The 16,721-nt window shown below is 45.8% G+C and overlaps 9 protein-coding genes across 10 annotated transcripts; 7 read left to right on the top strand and 2 right to left on the bottom strand.

Annotated features, from left to right (window-relative positions):
* Positions 1 to 1,401: 1,401 nt before the first annotated feature.
* Positions 1,402 to 2,234, top strand: ONS95_007158 (uncharacterized protein; the record flags this gene model as incomplete). The annotated part of the gene is made up of 2 exons (XM_058500654.1): positions 1,402 to 1,708; positions 1,819 to 2,234. The coding sequence occupies 2 exons, from the start codon at positions 1,402 to 1,404 to the stop codon at positions 2,232 to 2,234; spliced, it is 723 nt and encodes a 240-aa protein (XP_058349471.1).
* An 862-nt stretch (positions 2,235 to 3,096) lies between these two features.
* ONS95_007157 (uncharacterized protein) lies at positions 3,097 to 4,436 on the top strand. The gene is made up of 3 exons (XM_058500653.1): positions 3,097 to 3,194; positions 3,258 to 4,022; positions 4,070 to 4,436. Exons 1-3 carry the CDS (start codon positions 3,165 to 3,167, stop codon positions 4,124 to 4,126), a joined length of 852 nt encoding a protein of 283 aa, XP_058349470.1. The 5' UTR covers positions 3,097 to 3,164; the 3' UTR covers positions 4,127 to 4,436.
* A 514-nt stretch (positions 4,437 to 4,950) lies between these two features.
* ONS95_007156 (uncharacterized protein) lies at positions 4,951 to 5,115 on the top strand (the record flags this gene model as incomplete). The annotated part of the gene is made up of 1 exon (XM_058500652.1): positions 4,951 to 5,115. One exon carries the CDS (start codon positions 4,951 to 4,953, stop codon positions 5,113 to 5,115), a length of 165 nt encoding a protein of 54 aa, XP_058349469.1.
* A 9-nt stretch (positions 5,116 to 5,124) lies between these two features.
* ONS95_007155 (uncharacterized protein) lies at positions 5,125 to 5,754 on the top strand (the record flags this gene model as incomplete). Its single annotated transcript, XM_058500651.1, has 1 exon — positions 5,125 to 5,754. One exon carries the CDS (start codon positions 5,125 to 5,127, stop codon positions 5,752 to 5,754), a length of 630 nt encoding a protein of 209 aa, XP_058349468.1.
* A 157-nt stretch (positions 5,755 to 5,911) lies between these two features.
* Positions 5,912 to 7,316, bottom strand: ONS95_007154 (uncharacterized protein). 2 transcript variants are annotated; one of them, XM_058500649.1, is made up of 4 exons: positions 7,264 to 7,316; positions 6,920 to 7,217; positions 6,486 to 6,837; positions 5,912 to 6,396 (listed from the first exon to the last, which is right to left on the bottom strand). In XM_058500649.1, exons 2-4 carry the CDS (start codon positions 7,213 to 7,215, stop codon positions 6,106 to 6,108), a joined length of 939 nt encoding a protein of 312 aa, XP_058349466.1. In that variant the 5' UTR covers positions 7,216 to 7,217; positions 7,264 to 7,316; the 3' UTR covers positions 5,912 to 6,105. The 2 variants fall into 2 exon arrangements, with proteins under 2 accessions (XP_058349466.1, XP_058349467.1); XM_058500650.1 differs by having other exon boundaries at positions 5,912 to 6,837.
* Positions 7,317 to 8,009: 693 nt separating this feature from the next.
* Positions 8,010 to 8,805, bottom strand: ONS95_007153 (uncharacterized protein; the record flags this gene model as incomplete). The annotated part of the gene is made up of 2 exons (XM_058500648.1): positions 8,010 to 8,021; positions 8,080 to 8,805. 2 exons carry the CDS (start codon positions 8,803 to 8,805, stop codon positions 8,010 to 8,012), a joined length of 738 nt encoding a protein of 245 aa, XP_058349465.1.
* A 2,381-nt stretch (positions 8,806 to 11,186) lies between these two features.
* On the top strand, positions 11,187 to 11,663 carry ONS95_007152 (uncharacterized protein; the record flags this gene model as incomplete). Its single annotated transcript, XM_058500647.1, has 2 exons — positions 11,187 to 11,311; positions 11,388 to 11,663. The coding sequence occupies exons 1-2, from the start codon at positions 11,240 to 11,242 to the stop codon at positions 11,661 to 11,663; spliced, it is 348 nt and encodes a 115-aa protein (XP_058349464.1). The 5' UTR covers positions 11,187 to 11,239.
* A 1,576-nt stretch (positions 11,664 to 13,239) lies between these two features.
* On the top strand, positions 13,240 to 14,218 carry ONS95_007151 (uncharacterized protein; the record flags this gene model as incomplete). Its single annotated transcript, XM_058500646.1, has 2 exons — positions 13,240 to 14,109; positions 14,165 to 14,218. The coding sequence occupies 2 exons, from the start codon at positions 13,240 to 13,242 to the stop codon at positions 14,216 to 14,218; spliced, it is 924 nt and encodes a 307-aa protein (XP_058349463.1).
* A 1,185-nt stretch (positions 14,219 to 15,403) lies between these two features.
* ONS95_007150 (uncharacterized protein) lies at positions 15,404 to 16,501 on the top strand (the record flags this gene model as incomplete). The annotated part of the gene is made up of 2 exons (XM_058500645.1): positions 15,404 to 15,507; positions 15,586 to 16,501. The coding sequence occupies 2 exons, from the start codon at positions 15,404 to 15,406 to the stop codon at positions 16,499 to 16,501; spliced, it is 1,020 nt and encodes a 339-aa protein (XP_058349462.1).
* Between the last annotated feature and the right edge of the window lie 220 nt (positions 16,502 to 16,721).

Genomic DNA, 16,721 nt, shown 5'->3' with positions numbered 1-16,721 from the left:
ATGGTGGCTACCCTAGTGGTTCTTTTCGGGTTTGAATGAGCAAGCTGGCAAACTTTGAGCAGATGTGGGTGCCTTCGATCGTTTTGAATCTGCCACCCAGTAGGTAGTCAAATAATAGAAAGCCATTGATATTACCTTCTTTTTTGTCCATCGCCACAGCTTTGTTCTTTGTTTGAAAGACTCATCTATGCTCTTGTGTTTGGTAGGTTGCATGCCTGCAGACATGCGCTGATTTTCTATGCTGCAAGCAAGTCTAGCGGAAGATTGCCCCCAGCGAAATATCGGCCTCAGTTCAACCAGAAGGTCTCTTTTATAATGAGTCTTGTAGCTCGACGCCAAGTCATGGTTTACGCGTCCCCTTCGCCCAAATGGTCTCCTCGGCGGAGCAGCACCTTCTTTCTCTGAAGCTATGCTGGACTGCTTACATGCTCTTATGCCAAGATCATTGCCTCTTATGGAACGTGTTCCTCGCGCACACACACATAGATATTCCGTGGACGTCTAACGCTACGATCTTGCTTTGGACCTTTTCTTGCCCTCGACTAATTTTGGATTCTTCAAGGCCCTCGCTAAGTATTTGCGATGTACTATCGTTCCTTCCTCCATCAGCGCGAACATGCACACGAATGATCCGCAATGATCGCTTAGTCTGCGATATCGGGAGTATGGGTGCCACGTTTATGCGGATGCTTGCTTCTTCACTCTATATCCTTTAGTCAACTTCTTTCTTATCTATTATTTCTAGGTTCAGTATTACTAGTATTGATTACTCTCATCATCCTTATCGTTCATGTTATGGCTTCTTCGTCTCACCGAAAGTTCAATCAATATATCATCTATACTTTTAATACCCGTAAGTACTAGTTGCGGAGCCATAACTGATTTATTACGACTTTCTCAGTCCCGAAACATCGCATTGGGACGATTTCTTCTTGCAAACATTTGAGGCTGACCAGACTATACCCCCAGATTTACCTTGCTGCTATCATTACTGCCCAGTCTTCCGACATAGGAAGACACACAGAAGACATTATCGTTCAATAAAACATGAAAGCCATGTATTTCGACTGTCTAGAGAGCATGGAGCAGCTCCGATTTCATCAGGAAAACCCAAACCCAGAACGAGAACGCAACTCACCAATACCGAAACCTGTATTTCCTATACAAATGAAGTATCCCACTCTTCAGCAAATAGCTGTAATGGCAATTTCGAGAATCACCGTTTCGCAAGTCGATGATAATTTAAGCGAATGCCTGGAGTCCTGAATCGGAAGACCAGACGAATATCAAGATGGAAGCTGAAGTCATCGAGAGGGTGCTCTCGGGTATCTAGACCATTTTCAAAATCTCTCCAGATCTCCAGAATCCTTCCAAGCTTCCTAAAAACAGCAAACAGCATCAATGGCAGTATCAGAGTCAATCTCCGAGACGGAAGTCCAAACGAACTTCGCCAGATTCCCAAAGCTACCATTGGAGCTTCGAGAGGAAATCTTTAGCTACCAGCTTCCTGGCCCGAGAGTGGTGGAGATCGTCGAGAGAAATATCCCAGCTAGCACGACCCAGCCCGTAGAAAATCACTTGGATCTTCTCCGATCGTCCATTGGGAGTTTCAATACACCACCAATTCTCTTGTCGATCAGTAAAGAGTCCCGAGCTCTATTTAAGAGAAAGTATCGACTAGCATTTGAGCATATTCTTGTTCATCCAGGTCAGTCATTCGATCTTGAAATCTCTTTAGCGAAGTCAGCGGTACAACCGAAGTTTGAACATATGATCTCAGTGGTGGCGGTCATTACGCTGGAGCTGATCATTGAATAGTATATATCAACTTTAAGATCGATGTTGTAGCTTGTACCAGCACCACGGTCTGGACGACATTCATGACTATGGCTCTGTCGACCGGACAGTCACAGATCGAGTTCGATCCAATTACAACTCTCGCACTACCTGCCCCAACTACGACTTATGACTCTCGGGCCCTGGTTGGCTTGGCTCTACAAGCAGCAATGGACTTCCCCGGACTGAAGAAGCTGATGATGATTGAGCCACGTATGTATTGGGCCCAACTTACCCAATCACCGGTCGTCGCCCTCCACCAGGAGGAGTTGAGCGACCTCATTACTCTTCATCTGCAGATTTCATTCCGTGGAGTAGACCGTGGAGAGCATTGGAAAGCGTGTGAGGTAGAGATCTTAACGGAATGTGCATTGAGATCGAGATACCCGGATGTTTGAGTAAGTTGTTGCCATCGACCTCGTATCAAACACAGATTCGCTGACAATCGGCGAAGAACACCAGGAATCCAAGCTGATTATGTACTGGTTTGAAAGGAACGAACATCAGAGTCTACGAGGAACCAATAGGAAAAAGCAGACCCCATGCAGACAAGACGATACCGAGGATAGTAAGAGCACCAAGAATACCAGCAGCAGGATTGACATAGCGAATCGACACGTGTGAATTTCATCTCAACGCAGTGTTTTGCTTACAAGTGATTGTTGTTGTTTATTTTCTCATTCCGACGATTGTAGATACTATCTCATGGCAGCATGAACCACCATTTTTGTCTTTCTTTCATTAGCTTTTCGCCTTCCAGAATCTTCTGTCGATTCGGACTTGAGGTCTTGTAGCCAGAGATGATCGGCAGGGGGTTCTTCAACTACCCTCATTTGAGAGAAAGTCCAAATCAAAGCAGGAAACGCAAAGATTATCATTTCATTGGCAACAGTGCTTTGTGATAAACTCAGACATCCTTCTGGCGATCTAGAGATGATTCATCTTTACGGGAAGAACATATTATCCAGCTCATTATCCTCTGGCTCTCATATGTCAGGGAATACGCAGAAAAGACAAGAATTCACTATACGTTCGAAGTGAATATATTTAACGCCGTCAGAAAAGAGTAAAAATAGGTAACTAAACACGAGCAATGCACTGATCAATAGCTTGACTCTGATACTGACTCGTGGGTAGCTGAGAACGAGAGATCCAACAGGTGACATGAGTTACGTCACGTGATGACCGAACCGAACACGCTTGTTGAGTTTGCTTACCTCATCTTGAGTTCCTCCTTCCCTTACTTGGCCCTCGCTGACCCAAAAACATCTACGCGGACTGTGAGCTCGTACTTTCTATATTACTCGCAACTCGAAAATTCCGTGACGATGGACAAAACCGTGAGTTCAAAGTCCAAAGTACATAAGTCCATTGACATGCTGCCGCCTGTATCATCGGATCGAATTGACAATCAATCCAAGGTCAGAGACACACTGGCGAGCTCAATGCTCTCAACGGCTGTGCGAGAGAAGTCTGTCTCCGCAGACATCCAAGTCCCCCTGAGTTCCAATAGCACAGCCGATAGTCAACAAGCTTCTACCTCAACCTCTGCCGGTCCAATCGAGGCATTCCCTCTCTTTCCAAAACTTCCGCTCGACATTCGATTCATGATTTACGACCTACTCATCTCAAATCCTCGAGTCATCAAAATTCGTAGCGGTTCCCTCTTTCGCGGCCGTCGTGGAACTTATATGTTAGCAGTGAAAGGTTCAGCCCCTCCCATTATACAAGTCAACACAGAGGCTCGAACTCTGGGCCGAAAGAAGCTGGACCAGCCTTTCATCCAAACCCTAGGTTGCTGTGTCTATGTCAACTTTGAAACTGACCTCCTCTACTTCGATGAGCCAATGGACACTCTGTTCTGGAATATGGCGGATAAACTGACAACAGAAGATGACGAGCAAGCACTTTTGCAAATTCTCTCTTCCAAGTTGCGATATTGCGTGTTCCGAATGCCTACGACATGGCCTCCTCAACACTTGGATAAGTTCAAGAGCCTCCAAATTATGATACTTGATACGCCGTCTCGTGTCGTCCATAAAGATTACATCCATTCTCTGAGGAATGCCAAGGCTCGCATCAACAAGTTGATGTGCGATCAGAAGGAGGCTAGTGGGGGCAAAAACACCCTGGCTGTACGTCTTACATCTGCAAGGTTTATCAAAAATACACTTTCACCAAATTGGGTCAGTGTTTACCCCCTTCACTTATGATGCCTTGCTGACAATTCTAGTCAACCATTGTCGACCTTGAGATTCTTGAGCAGCACTGTGCGAATTTGCGTCGTTAACGCTCTAGTTCAGACGTGAACTCTTACGGTATTCATTCTCTGTTGACTGACGAAATAGCGAGAATCTCAAGAGCTTGATTGGGAGGAGATTCTTTCTGTGTTTGTTGGAAAGTGGCAGGCTCTCAGAATGGTAATATAACCGAGGTATCGTGAGAATTGAGATAGACGTGGACACTGGCCGGGAAAGATTCTCAGATTTGCAGTGTGGGCTTTACTTAAACAGAACTCATCAACCAAAGCCTCACCAACCCATGCTTATGGTAGTTCTCCTGTATTGATTATTCTCTCGGCTTTCTCTTCCATATTAGCGTTAATGTATCTCGTCTTAGCCATCCTTGCTGACGATAACATCCTCACCGACAGTATCATTTAATCGCAAGTTTTCAGGAGGACTTGCTGACGTTGGAATTTAACATTCAGGACCCGACTCTTGGTCGCGCCGGGAGTGAATATTATGCCCTCGATATCATTAATCATGACAAACTATATCCCATTTCAGAATTCGCCGTCGACCATATAGTCAGTCGCAAAACGTTTTGAATGGAATGAATCAATCAACTTCACATTCAGCGGTACTTTCAAAGGCTTACCGGCATCTTGAGCTACCTTGTGATTCCTACTCTCAACCATAACTACAACTACCAGTCTCGAACTTTTTGCGAAGCAAAGAAGTGTCACTTCAAACTGCCGTCACTACAACCCATTGAGCACGTATGTCAGAATTCACAGCGAAGCACATTTGTTGATTTCATTTCATGCTGACCAGCCTATCAGACGATATACCAGATTTGACCTCCTATATCAAACACTATATTGTTCATATCATGTCCGCCCCGATTAAAGGCTCCACTGACATCGTCATGGCCAATATCAACGGCAACGCCCAACTTGAGGTATTCGACAAGTTCATATTGTACCCAGAGCTACCCAAGGAGCTCCGCCTCCAGATTATCGAGATCGCTATCGATGGTGCCGAAGCACGTACCTGAGTAGCTGCAATGACCGGAAAGCATCTTGCCTGCAAGAACGGGTCACAGGTGCTTTGTATTTTTGGAGGCCAGCTCAAAATCACCTCCTTCATCGTCCCCGCTCTCCTCCACGTCAACAAGGAATTTCGCCTCGCAACTCTCAAGTCCTATCAACTCGCCTTTAGCAGCCCTCGCAAGAAGAACCCCATTTACTTCAATTTTTCGAAGGAGAGGCTAGCAGTTGAAGGCCTCGAGACGCTGCTCAAGATCAAAGACTGCTCGAGTGCCTCGGCTTGGAAGAAGGTCGAGAACCAGTTACGCTTTCTTATCATCCGCCGAGGATTGTACCACGAGGGATCCAAGAGCCTTCTACCTATTATTGCTTCATTTAATAAGCTAGAGAGTTTTGTGCACCAGGATCTGAATGCCTATCCGATTCAATGTTTCAATAGCCGGCAGGCTAATAGGAGATTGAGGATGACTCTGGAGAATAACTGGAGCAAGAGTCATGAGTATGAGGAGTTGGTCGCTTCGTCTGAGAGAGAGGCTAGTTTGGTTCAGGAGCCGCTGGAGAAGAAGGTTTATGTCTTGCCAAAGGTTGAGGTCTCGAGCCTCGAGGATATGACGCGCATGTTCAAGCGAAACATAGAATTGATGTAGTCTTGGGGCAATATATTGGATATGGTTGTACTTGTTAAGCCCCGGGCTAGGAGGACGGTTGCTCATTATGGTTTTACTTACCTGCGACTACTTTCATTCATAGTGCGTAACTATTCTACGATGGAATGAGAAGAATGGAAATGAACACAACCAGATCCTCTTACCTGTTTGCGACCCTGTGACATTTTTGCACTTATCATACGCTGTATCTGCTCTCTCTCCTTTGTACCAGCGTTGCATTACTCGTTTACTTTATCAAAAACAAAACACTCCGTTGTAGTCCTCATCAGTATGTCCAACTTCAAGCTCCTTCCTGCGCCATATTCCAGAAAAGACTTTCCGATGCTCATCTCAATACCGGCTAACACTCTCAACGAAAGAGGCTGCAGCTCCCATCAACTGGATGTTCTGACGTGGAAGGAATCTGACCAGTGGCAAAATTGCGTTAGAGCCACGGCGATCCATCCAATGATCCTCCAGGTGAGTCCGAATCTCTCTTTCTCGGCTGTAAACTGTTTTCAGTGGAGTTCCTGCCAGTCGCGCAAGCTCCTCCATGACCAAAGTGTCAACCCAAGCGAAGTGTTTGAGGATGTGGTACAAGTCTTCATAACTTTGAGAAGATCCTGCCACGACGACATTCCTCTAAAGTAGTACGATATTCAGCTCGGAATGTCACATGTGGCCTTCGTGGATTTTGCGAGGCAGGAGAAGAGAAATTTGGGAAGACCTACAGGACCGTCCTTTCCAAATGCACGAGCCAAATATTCCTCTTCCTCAGCATCTCGCTGTTCATAGTCACCAAGCGGGCCTAGAAGCGATTCCAAAGCCTTCGCATTTTCAAAGAAGAGGGTATCGTCAACGAAGTTGAAGTACAGGCGAATATATCTTAGGCGGAAGCCAGTGAGATAACGTTCACCCAATGTCATCTTACGTGATTCTTTACAAACACTAGCAAGTGGAGATATGAACATGGTGGCCTTGGCGCGGAGGATTGTTTCGATACTTTTTTCGCCCGTGATTTCGTTGTGGACTTGAGCGAGAAAGTTGTCGGGTGAGATTTTGATTATGCGTCGTTGAGGGAAACTGCGAGGTATCAGCACTGTAATAATACAAAAAAACCGCTACTGAATTTTCGTCTTGTGGAGGAAGGAATAATGATGCTTACCCATACTCGCAATAGATCTTTTGCTGAAGCTCCAAAGGCAGCCATATGAAGTTGGGAAAGGCTTGAGGATGACCTGAGTCATCACTGGTTGGATCTGGGCAAGAGCCGCCTTGATGAGGAGTTGCGGAGCTGATATTGGTAACCGACTGAAGCTGAACCGCTCTAGTGTCAGAGGCACGAGAGATCTCTTGGGCCGCTTCTTGTGCACCTTGTTGTGCAAGCTCAAGATCGCTCAGCGTGTCAGCGGTGATAACCATGTCTGCGAAAGTTCCAGGAAAGCCACGTTCTGAGCTCATCGCTACTTCATGTCAGTCAATGCACTCTTTTAGAGAAGACTTTCATACCTCGGGTCGCCGCGCTGGTATTTGGACTATTGTTGTTTCGAAGAGCTTCAAACTTCGAAGAGCTTTAAACTTCTAGACTTGAGGCGGCACCCGAGGTAACTAGCGCGGACAGTCCCGTCACTAGCGTGCTCGCTTCAAGAACAAATGAAATATTTTGCCACTTGACGCGGTCTGCGTGGAGAAATCAAACCAGTCATTAATTTAGTTGATTGAACAAAAAAGTTGAATAAAGGTGGCGCTTGTTGTGGCGCCTAATTTGCAGGTGTGAAGTCCACAAATTAATTTTAAGGTTACAAAACCGTCAGTAAATTCAAGAAGGGCAATGAGGAAATCCCCAAAGTAGGTAATCAATAATACGAGAAGGTTATTTTAAAGGGAATCGTGACAGTTACAAAAATCGTTTATTTAAAGTCCAGCAGAACAATATCTTCATTGCTTGCTTGTGGTCAACCCAAAGATGAAGCACTTTAAAGACGCCAGAATAAAGACAGAGCAGATTCTAGGACATATTTTCTGGCAGCTTGAAGGATTCCAGTGAAAACAGGTCCTGTGGTGCTCTTTGGGGGTTGGAAAGCCAACAGTAGAATTAATTAAGAGGGAGATAACGAAGGAAAAGGACTAAAGGCCATGATTTGGAAGCAATACTCTCAGCTTGCTTTCACATTCTCGATCATTCCCAAAACCTTAACAAAACAGCAACGGAGCCAAAATCACTAATGCACTTCTTGAATGCCAAGTGTTTCCAATTACCAAAAGTCCTAAGTACACCATTGGTTAGCGTTAAAATCACCAAACTGTAGTACTCGGGCCACTTACCCAATCTTCCATAACTTTATTTACATCCTTGAATGTGAGATTAATTACTGTTGGCACGCCTTGCATAGTTTGCTTGTGTCGCTCATAACATTCTTCACCGGTAGCCGTAGCCTCCTGGTTGAGCTTCCGATCGTACAAATCGATGAAGCCAGTAGGAACTTGATTTGGGAAGATGTAGATGCAAACTGGGCCGAGCCACAGCTTACGCAGCTTTTCTAAGTATCGGAAAATCTCAGCGAAGGTATTGGGATCTGTGGCCACAACGACATGCTGCAGATTGTCAAACGCCTCCTTATGATCAGCAACCAGCATCGTGGGATCTTTCGGACCAGAATCCATAGAGAGGAAAAAATACATGGTTTTGAAGTCTGAGAAGGCGATTCTGTCCTTTTCGAAGTTGAAATAGATTGCTCCATTCTTGAGACGTTTTTCAAAGCACAATTTGTATGTCTTTATCGCTTCCTCTCGAGACTCTTTGCACGCGTGCAGCAGTGCCGGAATAGTGTATGAAGCCACAGTGATGCTCTCGTGAGGCGAATGGTTACATGTGCGGATCACTTCGATATTCCTGGGGGGTAGATCACTGACGGCAATGGCGAATACCGATTGGCGCAATTCAAGTGGAAGGTTTGGGAATAGCTTGAAATCGTTAAGGACAGGAGTGGTTCCCAAGACTTTCCATGATTCCATTTCGACACCCTTTTGATTGATCTCAAGGTCTTGCATATGTTGTCGAATGTGAGGACGATTCCTGAACCTAATTGCGAGGCGTGCAGATCTGCATGTGCTATTAGCTTTCTGCTAGATTTGAAAATGAGGAATTCTTAGACCCGGCTAAGCTGAAAACCAACGGAATAGACTTATTCTGCAATGACCTTTAGTATCTCGCAACACTACTATTACCGGATTTCTTACAACTAAATGAAGGAATGAGATGTTGTGACGAACAAAGTACAGATCCTGATGGATGTTGTGAGACTATGTCCTCTGTGCAGCCTGATCGAGACCAGAGTTGATGAAACCTTTGTTTGTTTCGCGCTTATTAACTAAAATCTCATATGGGAAATTCCGCCTAGCAATGAAATCAGACGCTAAAATAATCGGAGGCTCTGGCCGTCTAGTGGATTCTGCACCGGGAACTACGTCACGGCGACTCGATTGGGCCTGATTAGTTCATGTAACGAGCTATTCACAAGAACGCATCTTACTTGGATAATACAAAGATGTATGAGATTGGCATAGCACTAGTAAGCATCGTAGAAAATCAATCTGCTGAACTCTACAGGTGAATAGTATTATCTATCAACATTACCTCACCAACCACGGCACATCAGCTAGACTTTTCCAGCCTGGGATAAAGTCCGTTCGTGGTTAGACAGCTCATGGTACTGAATCTCAGCTTCCCGACACTACATGAGGATTGGTGCGTGACATTGAACTCTCACAGCATCTCAGTGAACCACACCGTGTACAGTGTTTATAACCGCGAGTCACAGGTAGTTTAATTGGCCAATCCAAGAATGAATCAGGGCAGAGTCATACTTGATCTACACAAAGTTTGTTAGAGCATTTATAAGAGTTACAGCAATAATATCAGTCAATAGACTCTTCACTTCTTGAATATTCTTTCCATTTATTGACATGAATTTTTCGGCGCCAAATTAAGCGAGACTTGGCGCGCTAGGCAGTTTCGATCTCTTTAAAGTCGACCTACCATCCGCACCGCACCATCTTCGCCTTCAAATTAACATCGGAAACATCCACAGTACTCTGATCCGACCTTAAAATGAGTGGTGGTGATCAACCACTTGTTATAAATTCCATATCGTGCCTGTGAGTCTTCTCAATAGACGCAGCACAATCCTTGCACAGTTAAAGTAAGTTTCTTCGACTTTCATCACAGATCACAGCCAAGACGTTCGCGGCAGAGTGCTAAGAATTACTCCAGGAGACAGTCTCTCTAAAGCGCAGTTTCGATAATGATCAATAACTCGCCACGCCCGGTTATGCCGAAAATTGCCGACAGTGTCGACTCGTCGATTCGAGCGTTATCTACTCATACCTTACCTGCCGCCATTGAATGTCCTGCTTCTGATGCCTTTACCTTGTTTCCAAATCTTCCATTAGAGCTTCGCTTAATCGTCTGGAAGATGTTGGTTGTACAACCCAGGGTCATTACTGTCAACCATCCGGCTAAAGGTATCGCGGAAGGCAGATCTTCGAGGTTTTCCTTCTCCAGCACACTTCCAGTCATCTTACAGATCTGCAATGAGGCAAGAGCTGTTGGTCTAAAATATTATGACCTACTTCTTAGGAAAGAACTTGGAGGTCGAACCATATATATCAAGTGGGAGGCTGACACCTTGATGTTTCCATCCCCTTGCTCGTTAATCTCGTTCTTCCTGGATATCGATAAGTTGCAACTGGAGTCCACAAACTCAAACAAAGAATGGTGTGAAGTAATAACTTGCTTGAAATCCGTCATAGTTAGGGCTGAAGGACTCAGCGACCTATATCTATACAAATTCACACTGATCCACTGTCCGACTCTGGAGCGAATCAAGATCTGGGCTTCGCCATCGATTATGTCGTTTTTCATAAACGATTTTCGAAAGAAAATCCCTGCTTGGGTCAAAGAGAAAAGTCCCGAGGCACGAATACCATCGGTTGAATTTATCTTCGGCGATGGGTTGGAGCAGATGTTGGCAAGTCTGTGAGCATACCCACCAGTGTCCAATCACAAGGCTTATTTATTGCTTTGCTGTCATTTTTTATCTATAGTCGCTATTGGAGTGCAGATCGGAGTATGAAGGGCCTGTGGTAGCTTATAGAGACCTAGGAGCAGTTCAGCAATGCGGAAAGTTGGAAACACTTTAGCTCAGCTGCTGTGGCCTTTGGCTTTCAGAAGTGAGAGTTAAATCGTAATGGTGGGACTTCATCTTGATCCATCTGAAAAAACATTTGAAATTTTGCATGTTAGTGTCCTGCTAAATTCAAAAGTGAACTGATCCTTATAATTCACCCACCATAAGCGAGGATTTCCCTCCCACAGCCCACGGCAATCCCAAATCCCAATCCCCGTTCTTCCGTCTCTAAGCAACCAACATCAATTATCCAATCACTTCATCACAATTAAATATTCGTCTAAAAATCAATCACAATGTCTTCTCCGTCTCTTCTCGACCTCCTCAAAAACGATGCCGCTTTCATCGGCTCTCCTATACTCTCCTCCGTAAGTCCCATCCTATCCTCTAACCTCCCACTATCAACCATCTTCAGTCCCATATACTAACAGAATAAATCACCAGTCTCCCGTTTCGGAGATTCTCTCTCCTCGTCCGGTCCGCCGAGTGAGCTTCGACGCTCTCGTCCGTCTTGCTGCTGCCTTCGAGCCGGCACCTATCACCACCCCCACCACCACCACTACCACAGTTACCAGCGCCCTCGCCGCCAACAAGCGAGCCATTGGCCGGAACAGGAAGTTGCTCTCTGGTTCAACACCAGAGTATAAAGGTCTGGGTGGGAAGTTTGGGGTTATTGGGGGTGTGAGGGGAGTGGGCGTTGTTGGGGGTGAGAGGGGGTGAGCAGATGAGGGAGAAGAGGAAGCGTCTTCAAGCACAGAGCTCTGTTCTCTAAGTTCACAATTTCATCTTCCACAGGAAGTAGGAAAAAGTGAGGGAGGGGGCTGATGCCTGGATGGGTGGATGGGTGGATGGATAGATGAATGAGATGGTTCTCTGCCCGTCGTATTCTTGCCTTTGCTTACTTGTGTGATGGCTGTCGTGCTTGGCTTTTCTCGCTGTGACAAGCTCTTCGTCCGGACCTTTCCAAGTTGATATGCCTTAGCCCAGTCATTGTGTCGTAATCCGCCCCCAACATTCGAGTTGATCCAAGGTATTTTAAGCACTGAATTGAGCCTCATCATCGCGCGTTCTTCTCCTTCGACGTGTTGGTTCTGGAGGCTCAAAGCTTGTGTTAACGGTTTGGCCGGCCACATTCCGACGCCAATAGGCAGTCCATTTCCAAGAAGACAGAACAGTCCTTTTAACCACTATAGGTTCATCTCGCAAACTCTAAATCGGTCCAATATATAATAACATGTACCCAGAAGTTTTTTCGTGACTCCATTGGAGCCTTGGTGGGAAGGAAGATCTCTGCTGTCGCAATTCAAAGTCGAAGGTGAATTCCTGATTTCAGGATAGAGACACCTCGACTCTCGATATCAAGGAAGCTCTTGGAACCGAAGAGATCTAGCACGCCTTTTCTTGATATGTGCCGCAGTTGCTTACAGAATGAAGTTCAGACTCAAATATTGGTGATGTCTGGTAGAGGCGAGGGTGATGGGCAACCACCCGCGAGCAATGTGGCAATGGTCAAAGGCTATACCTAGATGTCTGCCACAGTTAAAATAAGAAAAAACTCTCTGCATACTCTAGAGTACTCAATAAGATGATCGCAAGGCTGGCCTCTGCTCTTCTCTACTTCGGAGTGGCCTGCATCCAGCACACACTTGCCCAGGATCGGGTACTCGACTCTATCCCGATTTACCTAATAATCGTAGTTAGGGAGCGAAATGATCGCTTTTCTACCAACATTCAGTACAGTCGAATTAAGGCAACATATGTTTTAAGGGTCATACAACCGAGCCTGAAAAGAGACTAACAGCTCTCACCTGAGGGCTGGCTGAGGATAAACAAAGGTTAGCCCTTTGTACCAAGCATCTGCATACTGGCGATCCGGGTATGTGAATGTGAAAGTTTTGTATATTTTTGAGATTCTCTATGTCTGAAAATGAAAGGTCTCATAATATTTTTGGTTTTCAAGGAGGATGATATGGGTCTGTAGGTAAGCGAGGACTGGTCAACATAAGGCACAGTTATTGAACTTAAAAGCATCTTAGGCAGGGACTTTGAAAGAAAAGGGCATATTTAAAAATCATAACTATAAGTAGAAGTATGTGCTAGATGTCTTAGCATTTAATTTTCACCTTTTCTCATGAGTCGTTGCTGTCTACATGCTTTTGTTGCTGTTTTGACTGCGATGTCGTGAGAAAGCTGGCCTTGCGGGAGTCGAGATTGACCCCCCACTATGTCGCCACGTGCTCTTCCCCAAGCATAAACAACCTCGATTGTCAATCTCGTCAACTCTAATCCACAAACAATGAGCTTCCAAACAAGCAGCATGGACTACACATTCGAGTCCCTCACCTTACTCGACAAGTTCACCCTCTTCCGCAAACTCCCGCTTGAGATTCGGCGCAAGGTCTGGCGTGACTCAACAGAGGGTCGTATTGTCACCATCAAGGATGCCAGTACTTGGGTCACCATCCATAGTGTTCAAGAGTGGGTTTATCGTGTTCGTGCCGTCTACACGCTTCCAGTAATCCTGTCAATCTGCCGCGAGTCCCGCGATGAAGCCAGGAAGATGTACCATTGGACCTTCGGCCATCGTCTCCCCCACCCCATCCCATTCAGCTTCTGTATCGATACTCTTCTGATCGACGGCCCCGATGGTGCTTGTACCTTTAATACCTTCGTTGATCCACCAGAGGTTAAAGATCAGTTTCTCGCTCACCAAGAACTCCTGCTCATGCACGCCAACTTGCAGACCCTGATCGTAGCAGGTGATGACATGTACCTCTACACCTCCGAAGACGTTGCTGGTTTCTACAATCTGCGACTCCTCGTTCTCCCTTGGAAGACTGCCGGCAACGACAATCAGCTCCGTGCCTGGATGCAGGGAATCTGGCAGCGCAAGCTGATGGAGGCTAAGGTTGAACTGACAGCTAAATTGGAGCTCAAGCAGGCTGCTATCTTAGCTGCTGCTGAAGAGGCAAAAGCTAGGTTGGCTGCTGAGATGGAAGATATGAGCGACGAGGAGAGAGAGGAAGCCTTCCGGAAGGCGGACACGGATAAGCATATCATGGCTATTGAAGAGGGTAGAGAGCTGCAGCGGTTGAGGAAGACCAAGACTGAAGTTATGTTTACGAACGGGCTGGGTGTTGAGGCCTGGCTTGGTGAGGGCATTGAGGTAAGTCACTCGAAGAATGTTTGATTATAAATTGGATTTACTGATATCTGCACAGATTACGAAGCCTATAGTCAAGACAATCGGCAACTTGAAATCTTGCACCCAATGATGATGTATCAGCTACTCGCGAAGTGGTTGCACAACGGAGGATGACAAGAAACACTTCAGGCATGGGCTGAGGATTATTTGAAGCTGGAAAGTCCATGAGAGTTATTACATCTGGGCTCGAGTTCACTTACGAGTGACCAACAACGTTCACTGAGGCCTCTGGAAGGTTCAGTGTGAAACCATTGGGAGCTAGCAATGAAGCTTCTTTTAATCAAGTGTGGGAATGACCCAAAATACAACAATGATCTCCACTCTAAACCTTCAACTGAGATCCGTGATATCATTCAGCAATATAGGGAATGGCTTGCGGAATCGTTCGCAAGGTTGTTCAAAGCATTTTCTCAGCAGTGTTTGTTTTGTTTATGCCAAAGGAGCTTGGCGACCTTGAGGAAGCACGGTATCGCTCCAGAGCGAATTGTAAAAGTTTAATCATGCTTAGATGTGTAACAAGCGGGAACTTTACTTTGTCGCCTATATATTAGCTTGGCAAGGTAACGGGAAGCTCCTGCTGAGTGATTTGAATACTCGAGATGTGACTGCTGGCCATGGATGTCAATGTAAGTAGATGATGCTGGGGCATAAGGACTAAGCCAAGTATAGACTTTTCAAACAGCGTATCCGAAACTACCGTCGTTATGTTAGCAGCCCAGATTCTTCTCCGGCACGACTGAGTGCGATGGATGTGGTTTGGTGAGTATCACGTGACCATGTTTCGATGCTGCTTCGTACGTGGGCAAGCTGTCTGAAGCCTATGACGTATATTCACTGAGTATTTTAGATGAATTTGAAAACTAAATTCAATGTCAATATATGGTGCCAACGATGGCGTTAAACTATGAGTAACTGCTTCGTTGTTGCTGCCCTAGCGATTGGCATCATATCTACGTTAGTCTCGCATAAGGCTACATTTTTCCATGCACAGCCTCAATTTTGTCTACAATCGTCTCTTCGTGATCTGAGCTGTAAACCATTACGCTCAGACTAGGCTTCAGCCCAGATACGAGCTGCTCTATCGTGCACGTGGAGGGCTATCTCACGAACAGCTGCAGAACGAGCCGAAAGTAAACAAATAACAATCGCGTCATGACAAAACGGCTCTTCTGAGCACCCGATATTCATTTTCCAAATCAATCTCCAGAATCACGAGGAGGGTTTTCAACTACCTACAAGACCGTCACTTTCAATCATGCACCGTCCACACAGATTTGATCCGCCATGGATCGATTTCTTCACCCGACCCTGTCCTTGGTTCACGAAACAGCTCAAGACTTTTCCTCAATTTTCTCGACTGTAAGTTTGGTGTCCTCTTGCTGGTTTGTTTTGACTCTCATAACTGGGAGATTATTTGCTGACAAGCTGATATCGCAGGCCTAGAGAACTCCAGCTCACGATCTGGGAGTTCGCTGTACCTTGTCGACAAATAGTTTGCCTTTCATACCCAGCATCACTATCAGACAACGACGACGACTTTTCTGAGGAGCCTTTTGAGATTCGTCTGCGGTATTCAAGGCCAGGAATGCTCCGAGCCTGCTACGACGCCAGAGTCGCTGGTCTCAGGCATTTCACCCCGGCGTTCAAATCCTACCTCCCTTCTCCAGTTCGTTTTAACTTTGACCGTGATTACATGGAGTTGAATATCGAGATGGTAGAATGGATTGCGCATACACATCGAGAGAAACAATCACCTCTCATCGAGACTCCACTGGTCAAGAATCTAGCAGTTTCTGTGCCTCGCCAGTTGACTGCCGAAGATGTCGTATTGATCTGCAGGTACTTCACAGGTCTGGAGTCCTTACTCATCAATGAGGCCGAGCTGGATAGGTCTCGTCCCGCTGCTGGATATCCTTGTACATTCAGTCCAAAGGCCGCCAACTTCATTGCTCGTCATCGATGGGGAGAACTTCGAAGGATAATCATGCGACCCAAACTTGAGAAATGGGTCCCTCCCGTCCTTATCATTGGAACGGATACGCAATGGGCTTGGCACGCACTGAACTTTTCGTGGGTCGTCTGTCGTCCTGTGGACCATGTTGACTCCATGGATTGGCAACCAACTATCACCACTCCAAGTCTGGAGTATGTTCCAAGGCTCGCGGCAGTCAGTGGCCCATCTTCAGCATTAACTGTCCCGAACGATACCACCACTGACAGATTACTCGAAGAATATGTCCAGGAACATTATAACATCAGGTCATGGGTCTTTGAGGATATTTCTATTCGGTTTCGTGTCCTTGATGCGAAGAGTGGACTAGATTTTGAGAAGGATTGGCCTGGACGCCGCTAATGACTACCTTCGCGAATGGGGTTTGTCGCTGCGCATGGATCAATTTTTTATCTTGATGAATTGTCGAAACAATGAGGCTGTTTAGTAGTGGAGCAGAAAGTCGAGAGCATATGTGGTGAATGTCGGTTGCAATGTATAGGATACGCTAAAATAAAAACTCCCAGGCTGTCCCAAATTCTGGGAAGATACAGTGATGGCGATACCCGTTCAAAATCAAAGA

This window comes from Cadophora gregata (assembly GCF_030347475.1).
Source record: "Cadophora gregata isolate MNR1 chromosome Unknown scaffold_19, whole genome shotgun sequence".
NCBI classification, from domain to species: domain Eukaryota; kingdom Fungi; phylum Ascomycota; class Leotiomycetes; order Helotiales; family Ploettnerulaceae; genus Cadophora; species Cadophora gregata.
The sequence above is the reverse complement of the archived record's forward strand: the minus strand, read 5'-3'. Positions and strand labels throughout refer to the sequence as shown.